The sequence below is a fragment of the Trypanosoma theileri genome (genome assembly GCF_002087225.1).
Source record: "Trypanosoma theileri isolate Edinburgh chromosome Unknown TM35_Tth_43_V1, whole genome shotgun sequence".
NCBI lineage: Eukaryota > Euglenozoa > Kinetoplastea > Trypanosomatida > Trypanosomatidae > Trypanosoma > Trypanosoma theileri.
Genome location: NW_021639885.1, coordinates 202,572 through 213,173, shown reverse-complemented (window position 1 = coordinate 213,173; position 10,602 = coordinate 202,572). Strand labels below are relative to the sequence as shown.

At 38.5% G+C, this 10,602-nt stretch overlaps 7 protein-coding genes across 7 annotated transcripts; all 7 read left to right on the top strand.

Moving 5' to 3' along the window:
- Nucleotides 1–101: 101 nt before the first annotated feature.
- On the top strand, nucleotides 102–1,250 carry TM35_000431890 (uncharacterized protein; the record flags this gene model as incomplete). Its single annotated transcript, XM_029030088.1, has 1 exon — nucleotides 102–1,250. One exon carries the CDS (start codon nucleotides 102–104, stop codon nucleotides 1,248–1,250), a length of 1,149 nt encoding a protein of 382 aa, XP_028878687.1.
- A 414-nt stretch (nucleotides 1,251–1,664) lies between these two features.
- TM35_000431880 (uncharacterized protein) lies at nucleotides 1,665–2,996 on the top strand (the record flags this gene model as incomplete). Its single annotated transcript, XM_029030087.1, has 1 exon — nucleotides 1,665–2,996. The coding sequence occupies one exon, from the start codon at nucleotides 1,665–1,667 to the stop codon at nucleotides 2,994–2,996; it is 1,332 nt and encodes a 443-aa protein (XP_028878686.1).
- Nucleotides 2,997–3,299: 303 nt separating this feature from the next.
- TM35_000431870 (excreted/secreted protein 66) lies at nucleotides 3,300–4,700 on the top strand (the record flags this gene model as incomplete). Its single annotated transcript, XM_029030086.1, has 1 exon — nucleotides 3,300–4,700. One exon carries the CDS (start codon nucleotides 3,300–3,302, stop codon nucleotides 4,698–4,700), a length of 1,401 nt encoding a protein of 466 aa, XP_028878685.1.
- Nucleotides 4,701–4,934: 234 nt separating this feature from the next.
- Nucleotides 4,935–5,600, top strand: TM35_000431860 (uncharacterized protein; the record flags this gene model as incomplete). Its single annotated transcript, XM_029030085.1, has 1 exon — nucleotides 4,935–5,600. The coding sequence occupies one exon, from the start codon at nucleotides 4,935–4,937 to the stop codon at nucleotides 5,598–5,600; it is 666 nt and encodes a 221-aa protein (XP_028878684.1).
- A 314-nt stretch (nucleotides 5,601–5,914) lies between these two features.
- On the top strand, nucleotides 5,915–6,739 carry TM35_000431850 (enkurin; the record flags this gene model as incomplete). Its single annotated transcript, XM_029030084.1, has 1 exon — nucleotides 5,915–6,739. The coding sequence occupies one exon, from the start codon at nucleotides 5,915–5,917 to the stop codon at nucleotides 6,737–6,739; it is 825 nt and encodes a 274-aa protein (XP_028878683.1).
- A 354-nt stretch (nucleotides 6,740–7,093) lies between these two features.
- TM35_000431840 (uncharacterized protein) lies at nucleotides 7,094–8,380 on the top strand (the record flags this gene model as incomplete). The annotated part of the gene is made up of 1 exon (XM_029030083.1): nucleotides 7,094–8,380. The coding sequence occupies one exon, from the start codon at nucleotides 7,094–7,096 to the stop codon at nucleotides 8,378–8,380; it is 1,287 nt and encodes a 428-aa protein (XP_028878682.1).
- Nucleotides 8,381–8,792: 412 nt separating this feature from the next.
- On the top strand, nucleotides 8,793–10,475 carry TM35_000431830 (guanine nucleotide-binding protein beta subunit-like protein; the record flags this gene model as incomplete). The annotated part of the gene is made up of 1 exon (XM_029030082.1): nucleotides 8,793–10,475. The coding sequence occupies one exon, from the start codon at nucleotides 8,793–8,795 to the stop codon at nucleotides 10,473–10,475; it is 1,683 nt and encodes a 560-aa protein (XP_028878681.1).
- Nucleotides 10,476–10,602: the final 127 nt, after the last annotated feature.

Below are 10,602 nucleotides of genomic sequence, written 5' to 3'. Positions count from 1 at the left end.
TTGCATTGTGTAACGTTGTGTGTCATTATTTTTTTTTTCTGGCTGATGTTTTTTTTTTTTTTTTTGAAGTATATTTTTCTATAGAGCGCTAGAAGTATATCATGACAACGATACAACTCTGGTTTTTCTTTTTTTTGTTATTTATTCCTCTGGTGGAGTGTGAAGATTTGGTTACGTTGTTTTTCACGAGGAAAGTGACCCTTCTCGATGTTGGATATAAGAACTTGAGTTCCAACTTCAATAATTTGACCAAGGAATACATTGATGGTGCCATTACTCCATATGAAGTAACTACCAGCTCTGTTGTGGTTCCCCCACATGTAGTCATTATTGCTAGCGCCTGGTTTTGGGGAACTCCAGCTAACGTTACGACCTCTGTTAATGCTCTTAATACGATTTTTGACAATTGGGGAGTCCTACCAGACATGGAGTTAGTTCATAACCTTAATGAATTATCTCTGAAAGAGTTTGGAAGACAGCCAAGTAAAGTGGACTTCATAGATGATTGTAAACATGATAACCAAGGTATCAGTAAGGAAACCTCTGATTATGGTTTGAATAACCTCACGCTTTCAATTGTGATGACAAAAAACCCCTCAAACAATTTAGTTAATCGACTTTGTCGCATTTTTTCGGTGCAAGATTGCTCTTTTATAACATTAGACAGATTCTGGTTTTCTGATTCATCATACAATGCGGAAGTGACAGTGACAACTTCTGACAAAAGCCAAATTCTCTTAGAACTTCTTGATCATCTTCATTATGCTTCCATTCTCCTTATGGAAGGGATTATTTCCGTTACGATTTCTGGAGTACGGGTGTACACTTGGCAAGAACCACCGAGACTTACCTACGAAGGTGATGTCACTTCTTGTGTTAAGCATTTTTGGTATTTGATCTTTTTAATTGTACTATTTCCTTTGGTATTGATAGTTGGGAATAGATTGTATGCCTTAGGAAAGGAGTCTGGAAAGAAATCGACCCGTTCTATCGAATGGGAAATTCGTGGCGGCGTCCGCTATCAGGGTCAGGTGGGGGTGCAGCTGCCTCCAGGAGCTTTTCCAGGTATTTCCCCTGTAAATCAGTATGTTGATCAAAATGGAGTTCCTTTTACAGTATACAACAACCAGATGGGTGGGACGTCATCTCAGCAAAGTCAAAGCGTGTATTATGATCCGAACAACAATTGGCAGTATTACGAGGCAGACCAGGATCAGCAATTTTACCCTGTTGTTAATCAGAATCAGTAGAGTTACATGAAGAAAAAAAAAAAAAAAACCCTAAAACAAAATGAAAAATGCAAAATAACTGTACTAGTATTATCTCCAGTTTTTTATTTGACAAGGGTTTTGTATCAGAATGTGTTATAGGCACCATTTTTTTTTCCTTTTGTTTTGTAATCTTGTGTGACTGCGAACAAGATGATTTAGAGTTTTCTTCTTTTCGAATTTTCTCCTTTTTCTGCAGCTGTTTTTATTTTATTTTTTATTTTTGCACGATCAGACTAGGGGATTTGTGTTCGATTTCTTTTCCCTGCTTGACACTCCTTTCACATTCTTCTTTTTTATTGAATGATTTTTTTTTTTTTTTACTTTTTTTTTCCCTTTACAAATCTGTTTCTTCTTTTTGGAATAGAACACTGGATACTTCCTGCTTGTAGTTCGATGATTCGTATTGGAAAAGTCTTTCTATGTTCTACCTCCATTCAACATGTCTCTGGCACAGTCACAGTGTCAAAAGACTACAGGAAAATAGAAGCTGATGAGAAACAGCTCTTGGAGGAGGAGGCAAAAAGAAAGGAATACGAGAAGTATCCATTACGTTATCGTTTGTTGGAGTGCAAACCCGGATTGCCGCTTGCGTTGACAAAGTTAAAATATCTTCTCGCTTGTCGAAGAACACATCCTGATGCAGGTGGCGATGCTGAGGCGTTTTTGCGTGTGAGTCTTGCCTATCAGGACGTTATGAAAGATTATGGTGTGGAGACTGTGGAGAATAAGGTGGTTAACTTGGGCAATTTTCAAGTGGATGATCATGAGGCACGAAACTACTTGGAAGCACGTGCACAAATAAAGAGTTTTATACCAATTTCTACATTGGAGGATCATATTCGTCAAATTGAAGAGGTCAGGGCACGATTGGGAGACCATTTGGCAGATAGAATAGCAGCCAATGACGATGAGGCTATGTTGCTTCTGGAGGATATTGAAGAGATTATGGAGGAGAATGGTCTTCGGACTATTCGTCTCGAGATTCTTGAGGATGGAACAGCTCAAGTAGAAAAGGTGAGTCTCACTGATGGTACTGAAAAACCACTTTATCTTGAAAGTAACACCAGTCCAGTGGGAAAACAACGTAGTAGGGGTGATATTCCTAGTGATAAAACAACTACTGAAGGGGAGAAGGAAAAAAAACTAAATGAGAATGATGATTCAAATACTAACTTGGGAAAAGATGCAACAAGTAGCCAGAATACTCTCCGCACGGCAGAGGTTAGTGCTGATGATATTGAGGTTCTTACCGCGAAGAATAAAGTACAAGATCGTACGGATGTTGCTGGATTGGCTTCTCGGACAGCTACTGAGGTAATGCGAAATACAGAGGAGGCGAAACAAATCCGTCGTGAGTCTTCTGTACTTTTTGTTTATGTGTTATGTATTTTCTTGCTGTTTTACGTATACATAGAAGGATTAATGCGTGCAAAATCACAACAGAAAAAACGTCCTGAAGTAATGGAACACGTCACAACGGACACAATGCTTCCATGGTGGGGAAATGATGTTGAGTACGAAAGTCAAGTTAAAAGAATTTTTGTTGAGGAGTGGCGCCGCGCCCGTGCGAGTTCACGTCGCGTGCAGACGTTTCAAGATGGAGTGGCTCGTGAATCTCTGGATGAGCGTGATAAGAGAGAAATGGATCTCAAAATATTTACAGTGACAGCAGAACGACTTCGTGAGATGAGGGAACGTGTAGAAAAGCACAATGGACGTCAGTAGATGAAGGTGTGATGATAGCGTTGATGTTTTTTTTTTTTCTTGTCTTTTTTTTTTTTTTGCAATTTTGTACGGTGCTCTTCCCCGTCATATCTTCCTCCTTTTCTTTTTTTTTAATATTTCTTTCCTGCGATGTCGTCTTTATGCCTAGTCGATATTGTACGCTCTAGCGTAAAAGGCAAACGGTAATATTTTCTTTTTTATTTTTATTTTTATTTTTATTTTTCTTTTCTTGGAGATAATACACTGAAGTAAAAAAAAAAAAAAGTGAAAAAGATAAAAAGATAAAAAAAAAAAGACGTAGTTATGGTTCTAGCATATATCTTTGATGGGGAATCTCTTTACCAAGTGTACCGTGAAGGTGAAAGTTTAAAATGTCACTCAGTTGTATCGCCAATTGGACGCGACGCTCTTGTGGCCTGTTTTGGAGAAAAAGAATTTTATTTTGTGGAGAAGGAGTCACCTGATGTGCTTCGTCGCTATAGGAGTTCTGTTGGTTGTATGGAATATGCACTACCTGGTCCTGTACACAAACTCTTAGTTCACCATGAAAAGGTATACTGCTGCGGTGAAAAATGCCTTTATGGCTTTGATCCTCTTAGTGGTGATGTAGAAATATTTGAATTTCACCAAAATGTTTTAGATATTGTGGCAGCAGGTCATGGATTTGTTTTTGTTAATGATGTACAAGAATTGTTCGCTTTTCATTTTAATCAAGGCATTACAAAGGTTTCAATAGAAAGAGGTGTAGTTGATCTACTGGGTCGTTACAATCATTTTGTTATTGCACTTATTAATTCTAATTCGATTCGTTCTATAGATGAAAATGGTGAAGTTCGAGAAAATTTGTTTCCTTTAACAATAACCAATCGTTTCATTTCTGTAGAAGAGGGTTCTATACTAACTAGTCAAAAAGGAGGTCAATTATGTCTTTACTCGCAAGATAACTCTTTGGTAGCAAGTGGATTTTTTAAAGAGGGGATTCAGTTGCTTTCTGTTCCTCTTTCTCAGCCTGAGGATTGCTGTTCTATTTGTCTTGATGATTTTGAAAATGACGCAGGTGTAACGCTTGATTGTGGACATCGATTTCATAAAGATTGTGTTGCTGAATTCTCTTCTAGGGCAAACTCTTTTGAACAGAAGGGAGAACATGTTGTGTTTACATATGCTGTTTGCCCAAGAGGTTGTGGTTTTCACATTCGTCACACTGCTGCTCCACTTTCAGCCTACATGGGAACTCTATGGCGGGCAATACATTATGACTCTAAATATAAACTTCGGGAAATGCCAAGCAAAACAGTCGAAGATCTATTGTATTACATTTGCCATCGATGTAAAAAACCATTTTTTGGTGGTGAAAAGTGGTGTTTTCGCTCAATGTCTGGTGAACCTCCCAAGAAACCAACCGAACTTTTATGTTCAGATTGTAATGATGATTTTATCTGTCCACAACATAAGCATAACTTTGTACTGTATAAATGTCGTTACTGTTGCAATCCAGCAACTCATATGTCTTTTGGTAACCGTTATTTGTGTGATCGATGTAATAGCCGATGGGAGAATACAGAACCAGAAATAATTCCATGTCCTGGACCGGATAAATGTCCACTTTTGGGCTCACATGAATGTGATGGGTCATATCCTCTAGGGTGTATGCTTTGTATGTCATTAGGTGCACTAGGGTCTTGTCTTTTTTCTACTGTCTAACTTGAAAAAAAAAAAGAAAAGGAGAGAAAGAGAAAGAGGATATAAATATATATTATTAATTATTAATTATTTAAAAGGAAAAATGAGAAACAATTTTGTCTCACAATAACTTATACTATTAATTATATTCATTTTTATTTTTATTTGGGATGGGTGACCAAAGCTCTAATAGAAAAAAAAAAAAAAAAACCGAAGCAAAAAAAAAAAAGCTTTAGTTAGGTTGAGTATTCAAAAATGTCAGGAAGAATTTACAGATTCTTTACTGGTAAACCACAGCCACAGTGGGTATGGGATCTGGCGTTGGAGTTTCGTATCCCGGGTCTCTTCTTAGCTTATGTTGTTTATGTTAACACTCGCTGCTACTATGATGCTTTGAGTGCGTATCAAGCTAATTCGAAGTGGGGGATGACACATGGAAAGCTTTTGGAGCTTAAGAAATTAAATTATCGCTACATCAGCGTTCCCCGTTACGCGGTACGCTATGAGTACGAAGTGGATGGAAAAACATATGTATCCACGAGAGCAACAACCGGATCTCCTTATAGAAGTTGGATGGAGCGTTTTTACAATGATACTATTACAGAGTCTGAGTATCTTCAGGCGATTCCCGTCTTGCGTGTAGGCGAACGTTGCACAGTATTTTATGATAAGAAAAATCCTGGTTCACATTCAGCTCTTGCTCATGATGCCAACTCTTTCGAAATATCTATCCTGAGCTTCTTCGCTGTATTTCCCATCCTCATGGGTTACATGATGAAATCACATCTGTGGATGATAAAGAAGGCTTACATGCCCAACAAGACGATGCGTGTCCGTTTTCCGCCGTCCGCCCGCACCCAACCTCCACCACCACCACCACCAGAGGGCGCTTCACAGATATCGCCGCTTCCCAAACCGTAGAAAGGAAAGAACGAAAAGAAAAAAAAAAGTGATAAGGTGACGAACGAACTGCACACAACTGGGATACATCACACTCACTGTCTGTTCACTTCAGTAAGAGAAAACGGAGATATACTCCGAGACATATACAATTATGCTGAATTGCGCCATATATATATATATATATATATTATTATTTTTTTTTTTTTTTTTTTTGAAGTCTTTATTTCTTCTTATTGATATTATTATTTTTATTGCTTTTCTCGTTTCTTATTTATAGCATTTAGAAGTAGAGGGAAAGAAAAGGCAACCAAAAAGAAAAAAAAAAAAAAACAATGTCTGGTGAAAGTGTATTTAATCTTATTGAACCAGAGGTGGAAGTCGCTCCCCCACAACCGCGTCACAAGTCCAAGTTCAGCGGAAAGCGAGCAGCGCCGCCAACAGCGTCCACATTTGGCATTCACGGCACAAGTGCGGTTGTGGCAAATATGGGCGGAGAAGTAACGGAACCATCAATTCACCCGGCGAAAAAACCGATTGGGATCTTTGGGCGAGATGCCGCCTCCACTGTGAATCCTGAAAACTTTCTCAAGAAGAACGAAGGTCCAAATACGGCAAGTCGCGGAGCACCAACAGTAAACAATACAAAATTTTTAAAAAGTACGAAGGATATTGTTAAACGAAAGGATGATATTCCTAGTAGATATGATAAACCTATTATGGGACTAAAAACAGACAAAAATTATGTGGTGGCAAATGCTGTTGAAAACGTTCTTGCTATACCCACTAAATGCATTCCTCCGCCACAGAATCGTGCAGTAGATCGCGTCGACTTTGGTAAAGTACCTGCTTATTTGGAAGATATTAAAGCAGAGATTGAAGAGCGCCACGCCTTAGTGCAGAGGCTTCAGGCTGCGCAACGTGAGGAACAAGAGAGGTGGTCTGAACTTTCATCAGAGGAACTCGAACGGCTTCGACAAGGATTGCAACGTCGTTGGGACTTCCTTAATTCAGAATACCAGTCTAGAGGTTTTAGCAAACTGCAAACCCCCTCACAAAAGGCCCATCATGAGGCAATTGGGAAGGAACTTAATGCGGTAGAGTTTGCAATGCAGAAATTAAGCCGTGCACACGTATTTGTGTATGACGACCAGCGATAGATTGTATTTTCCAGTCAACAAAATATGCAAAGATTTATTTACCTTGAATTATCAATTCTGAAAGACCTCTTTCAAAAAGAAAAAAAAAAATGTGGCGCGAGTTACAAAATAGGTATTTGGCGTGTAGCTAGTCATGTAGATGAGTGGTACCACCAAGGTATATGTATAAAAGGTTGCAAAGGTCATAAAAAGAAAAAAAGAAAAGAAAACAAATATACAATTTTTTTTTAATTTTTTTTTTTTGGTGTAGTGCTCTTAAACTCTTGAATCATTTATTTTTCTCTTGTATTTATATCTTGCTTACTTTTCTTTTCTTTTTTTTTCCTCGTATTTTGTGCTTGTTGAGGAGTTCCTATGAAGTTTCCTGCGGTTAGGGTATTGACAGATGATTTTCCACGACGTACTTACAAACCGTCAAATTTAGCTACAATCGATGATATCGTTGTGAAAGGACTCCATTATGGTCAGCGCAAGTTGCTTCTTTCAGAAATTGAGTTTCTTTCAGCATATATTGAAACTTCAAGGACCCCAAAGAAACCGTTGCTTGTGGTATATGCTGGTGCAGCTAATGGGTCTCATCTTCCATTCTTGTTTAATCTTTTTGAAGATGTAAAATTTGTTCTAATTGATCCTGCTCCTTTCTGTACGGCAGTGCAAGATATCGCAAAACGCTCAAAGAAGCATATTTTAGAACTAGTGGAAGGATATTGTAGTGATGAGTTATGTATTCGCCTATCTCGTTCGTATCATTCGGATTACAATATCCTTTTTGTTAGTGATATTCGTTCTGGTGAACCTAAGAAGCAATCTAATAAGGAGAATACGGCAATGATTATGCGTGATAATGAAATGCAGAGAAGTTGGTGTTGTTCTCTCAAAGCGATGGCAGCAATGCTTAAGTTTCATCCTCCATATCCTCGATGTAAAGATCCCAAATCACGGAGTTATGATGAGAATGATGACACCCCTGACAGCATTGAGTACATGGATGGAAACCGTCTTTTCGGTATTTGGGCTCCAAAATCTTCTTCAGAGCTGCGTTTATGCGTACAAGGTCCTTTTACTCCTGGTAAAAAGATAGCTATGCGACGTTATGACTGTACTTTACATGAAGAGCAATGTTATTTTTACAACACTAGTGACCGCTATTCCCGTGATTGTGAGGCTGAGAAAAATGTTTTGCAACGCTACCTGAAACTCTTTCCCATGGCGTTTTCTGCAGACGTAGTTAAATTATCAAACGCTATTAGTGAATTCCTGAAGTTTCCGCTTTTCCGTCCACTGGATCCATCGTTTACAGAGAGCGATGCACGTTGGGTGGCTCTCTTGTATTCAACACGAGATGCTGAGAGTTTGGTGTTGTTTAAGCCTTTACGTGGTCTTATAACGTTAAGTGTTATAAAAGAGTTGATAAAAACGTGGCGCGATGCGACGTCTGTTCCCGAAAATGTAAAAATTGGTTCTGTTACACTTTCACGTGAGTTCTGGAAGGTTATGTGTACTGGTGATCTTGTAGAAACATACAATCTACCACGTACTCGTTGGGGCTTTGCGCACGAAATCATCTCGCGCAAGTTGAAGAGGTCGCATAGCGAATGTGTACCCTCCAAAAAAAAGGTGACGAAAAGAAATAAAAAATGAAAAGTGGGGTTTGATACGGTGGCAAAATAGACGTTTTAGAATAGTGATAATAATAACAATAATAATAAATGGAGATAATTAATATCACCATTATTACTCTTTCACCCATGTTTGTTCGTAGAAAGAACCTTCTGCTTGAGTCTAAATCATTTCCTTTTCTCCTCTAATGTTTAGTGGCTCTGCAACGAAGAGAGTATATTAGATTCTGAGAAAGACTCAAGAACAAAGGTGACGAGAAAAAAAAAATAAAAAAAGGGAAGAAATATATATTTAAGGAGAAAAAAAAAACAAAAAAACAACGAAATAAAGTGAAACAACAACAACAAAAAAAAAAAAAACGAATAGGTGTTCAGTAGCAGATAGAAACAAATAATAAATAAGCAAAGAAAAAAAAAAAAATACAAAGAAGAAAATGCGCATTAAACTAGATGTTGAGTTACAGGAGGTGGATATGAGAAATCTTGCTCATGTCCAGCAGGTGTTAAATTCATTTCCAGAAGGTGTCGAAACACATTTGGTCACAGACAAAGAAGCCCTTGCACGTTTGGTTAATAATGCATTGACGAAACGAAACTTTGAACCAATTATTCGAGAATTTACGGAAAGACTTTGCCACAATAAATTATATGAGGATACCCTAGATGTGCTTTGTGGGGCTATTTTTAGCTCTCAACGAGTGGAGAGGGGAGATCCACTTGATGGGTTTATTGCCCTTTTATCACAGCTTCCAGAGGCTACACAGGCGACTGCTAAAAGGGATATTGTTCAACGTGCCATGACTTTTCTTTCCACTCCACGACGTCTTGACTGCAGTAGAATTACTCTTTTACCTTATGCTGAAGTCATTGCTGCCCTTACCAAAGCAGAAATGTTAAATGTTCGAAGTGTGGTTGTTGCTTTAATGCAAATGATTCGCCTTGACATTACCAGAAGTGCTGGAATAACATGTTTAGGAAAGATGGTAGAAGTTGCCCATGAATTGCTCTTGGAGCGTTTAGATCAGCATACTTTGGATACATTGCGTTCTACTGTGGCCTTTGCTCAACAAGATGACACTTTTTTATATGATGTTGAGTATATCATGGAACCATTTGGATGGAGCCAATCACAAAAATTTATTAATTTCGCTGTTCGACGTTCTGGGGCTCATCACAGTTCCGCCATTTTGGCCTTGGCGTACGGTGGAAGTACAAGTTCACGTGAGGCGGTAGTCACATCTTCTGTGGATGGAACTATTGGTACATGGGATCAATATGGTGTTCTTGCAGAGAATCTTGTTCTCTCACGTCACTATGCTTCATCTATGGATCTTGCAAATCGTGGCCGTACTCTCATTGTAGGCACAGTTGGAAGAAATCCCACCGTGGCACCAGCCATTGTTCTCTATTCAGCGGATTCTCCCTATAATGAAGAATCAAATTGGCAAGAAAGCTGTGGAGCTGAACCTCGGGGAGCTCGTTTTATTACAACTGTTCGAAGTCTAAGAAGTGCAGGAACGTTACGTTACTGTTGTGGGGTAACAACTAATACATCCAATACGATGATACTTTATGACGCTACACAAGTTATTCAAGAATATAATGATCACAATGATATTATATCTGCAATGCATGTAATTCCAGACAGAGATAATACTGTTGTTACAGGATCAAGAGATTGTTCAGTTATGGTTTATGATCTTCGTATTCCACAAAACGCCACAACTACTTCTGCTCATCGTCATTATAGTACTGTTACATCTATTGGAAGCTGTGGTGATTGTCTTTTTACCAGTGGTCTTGATCGACGTGTCGTAGTACATGATCTCCGTATGATGGGTCAAGGAATGGCTACAAGGGAGTTAGATAGTGCTGTTCTAAGTCTATCTGTGAATCCTAATATGGTATGTGCTGCTTCTACAATGACAGGTATTCATCTTATAAACTTTGCCAACAATGCGATGCCAACTTGCAGAGCAGATGGAGGCCGAATGAGTCCTCGGTACAATGCAATCGCTTGGAATGCCCAGGGTGATGTTCTGTATGCAGGTGGAGATAGTAACACTCTGGATATGTTTACTAGGAGTTATCCTGATGCAGAAACGTATGCAAGTTAAATGAGGAATAAAATCCTATTTTTCTTGCTTATTTTTCTCTGCTTTGGTCCCATTTTTTTTTTTCTTGTTTGTTTTATGAGCTTCGGAAGTTGTGTAAACGAAAATGGTAAAATAAAAAAAAAAAAAA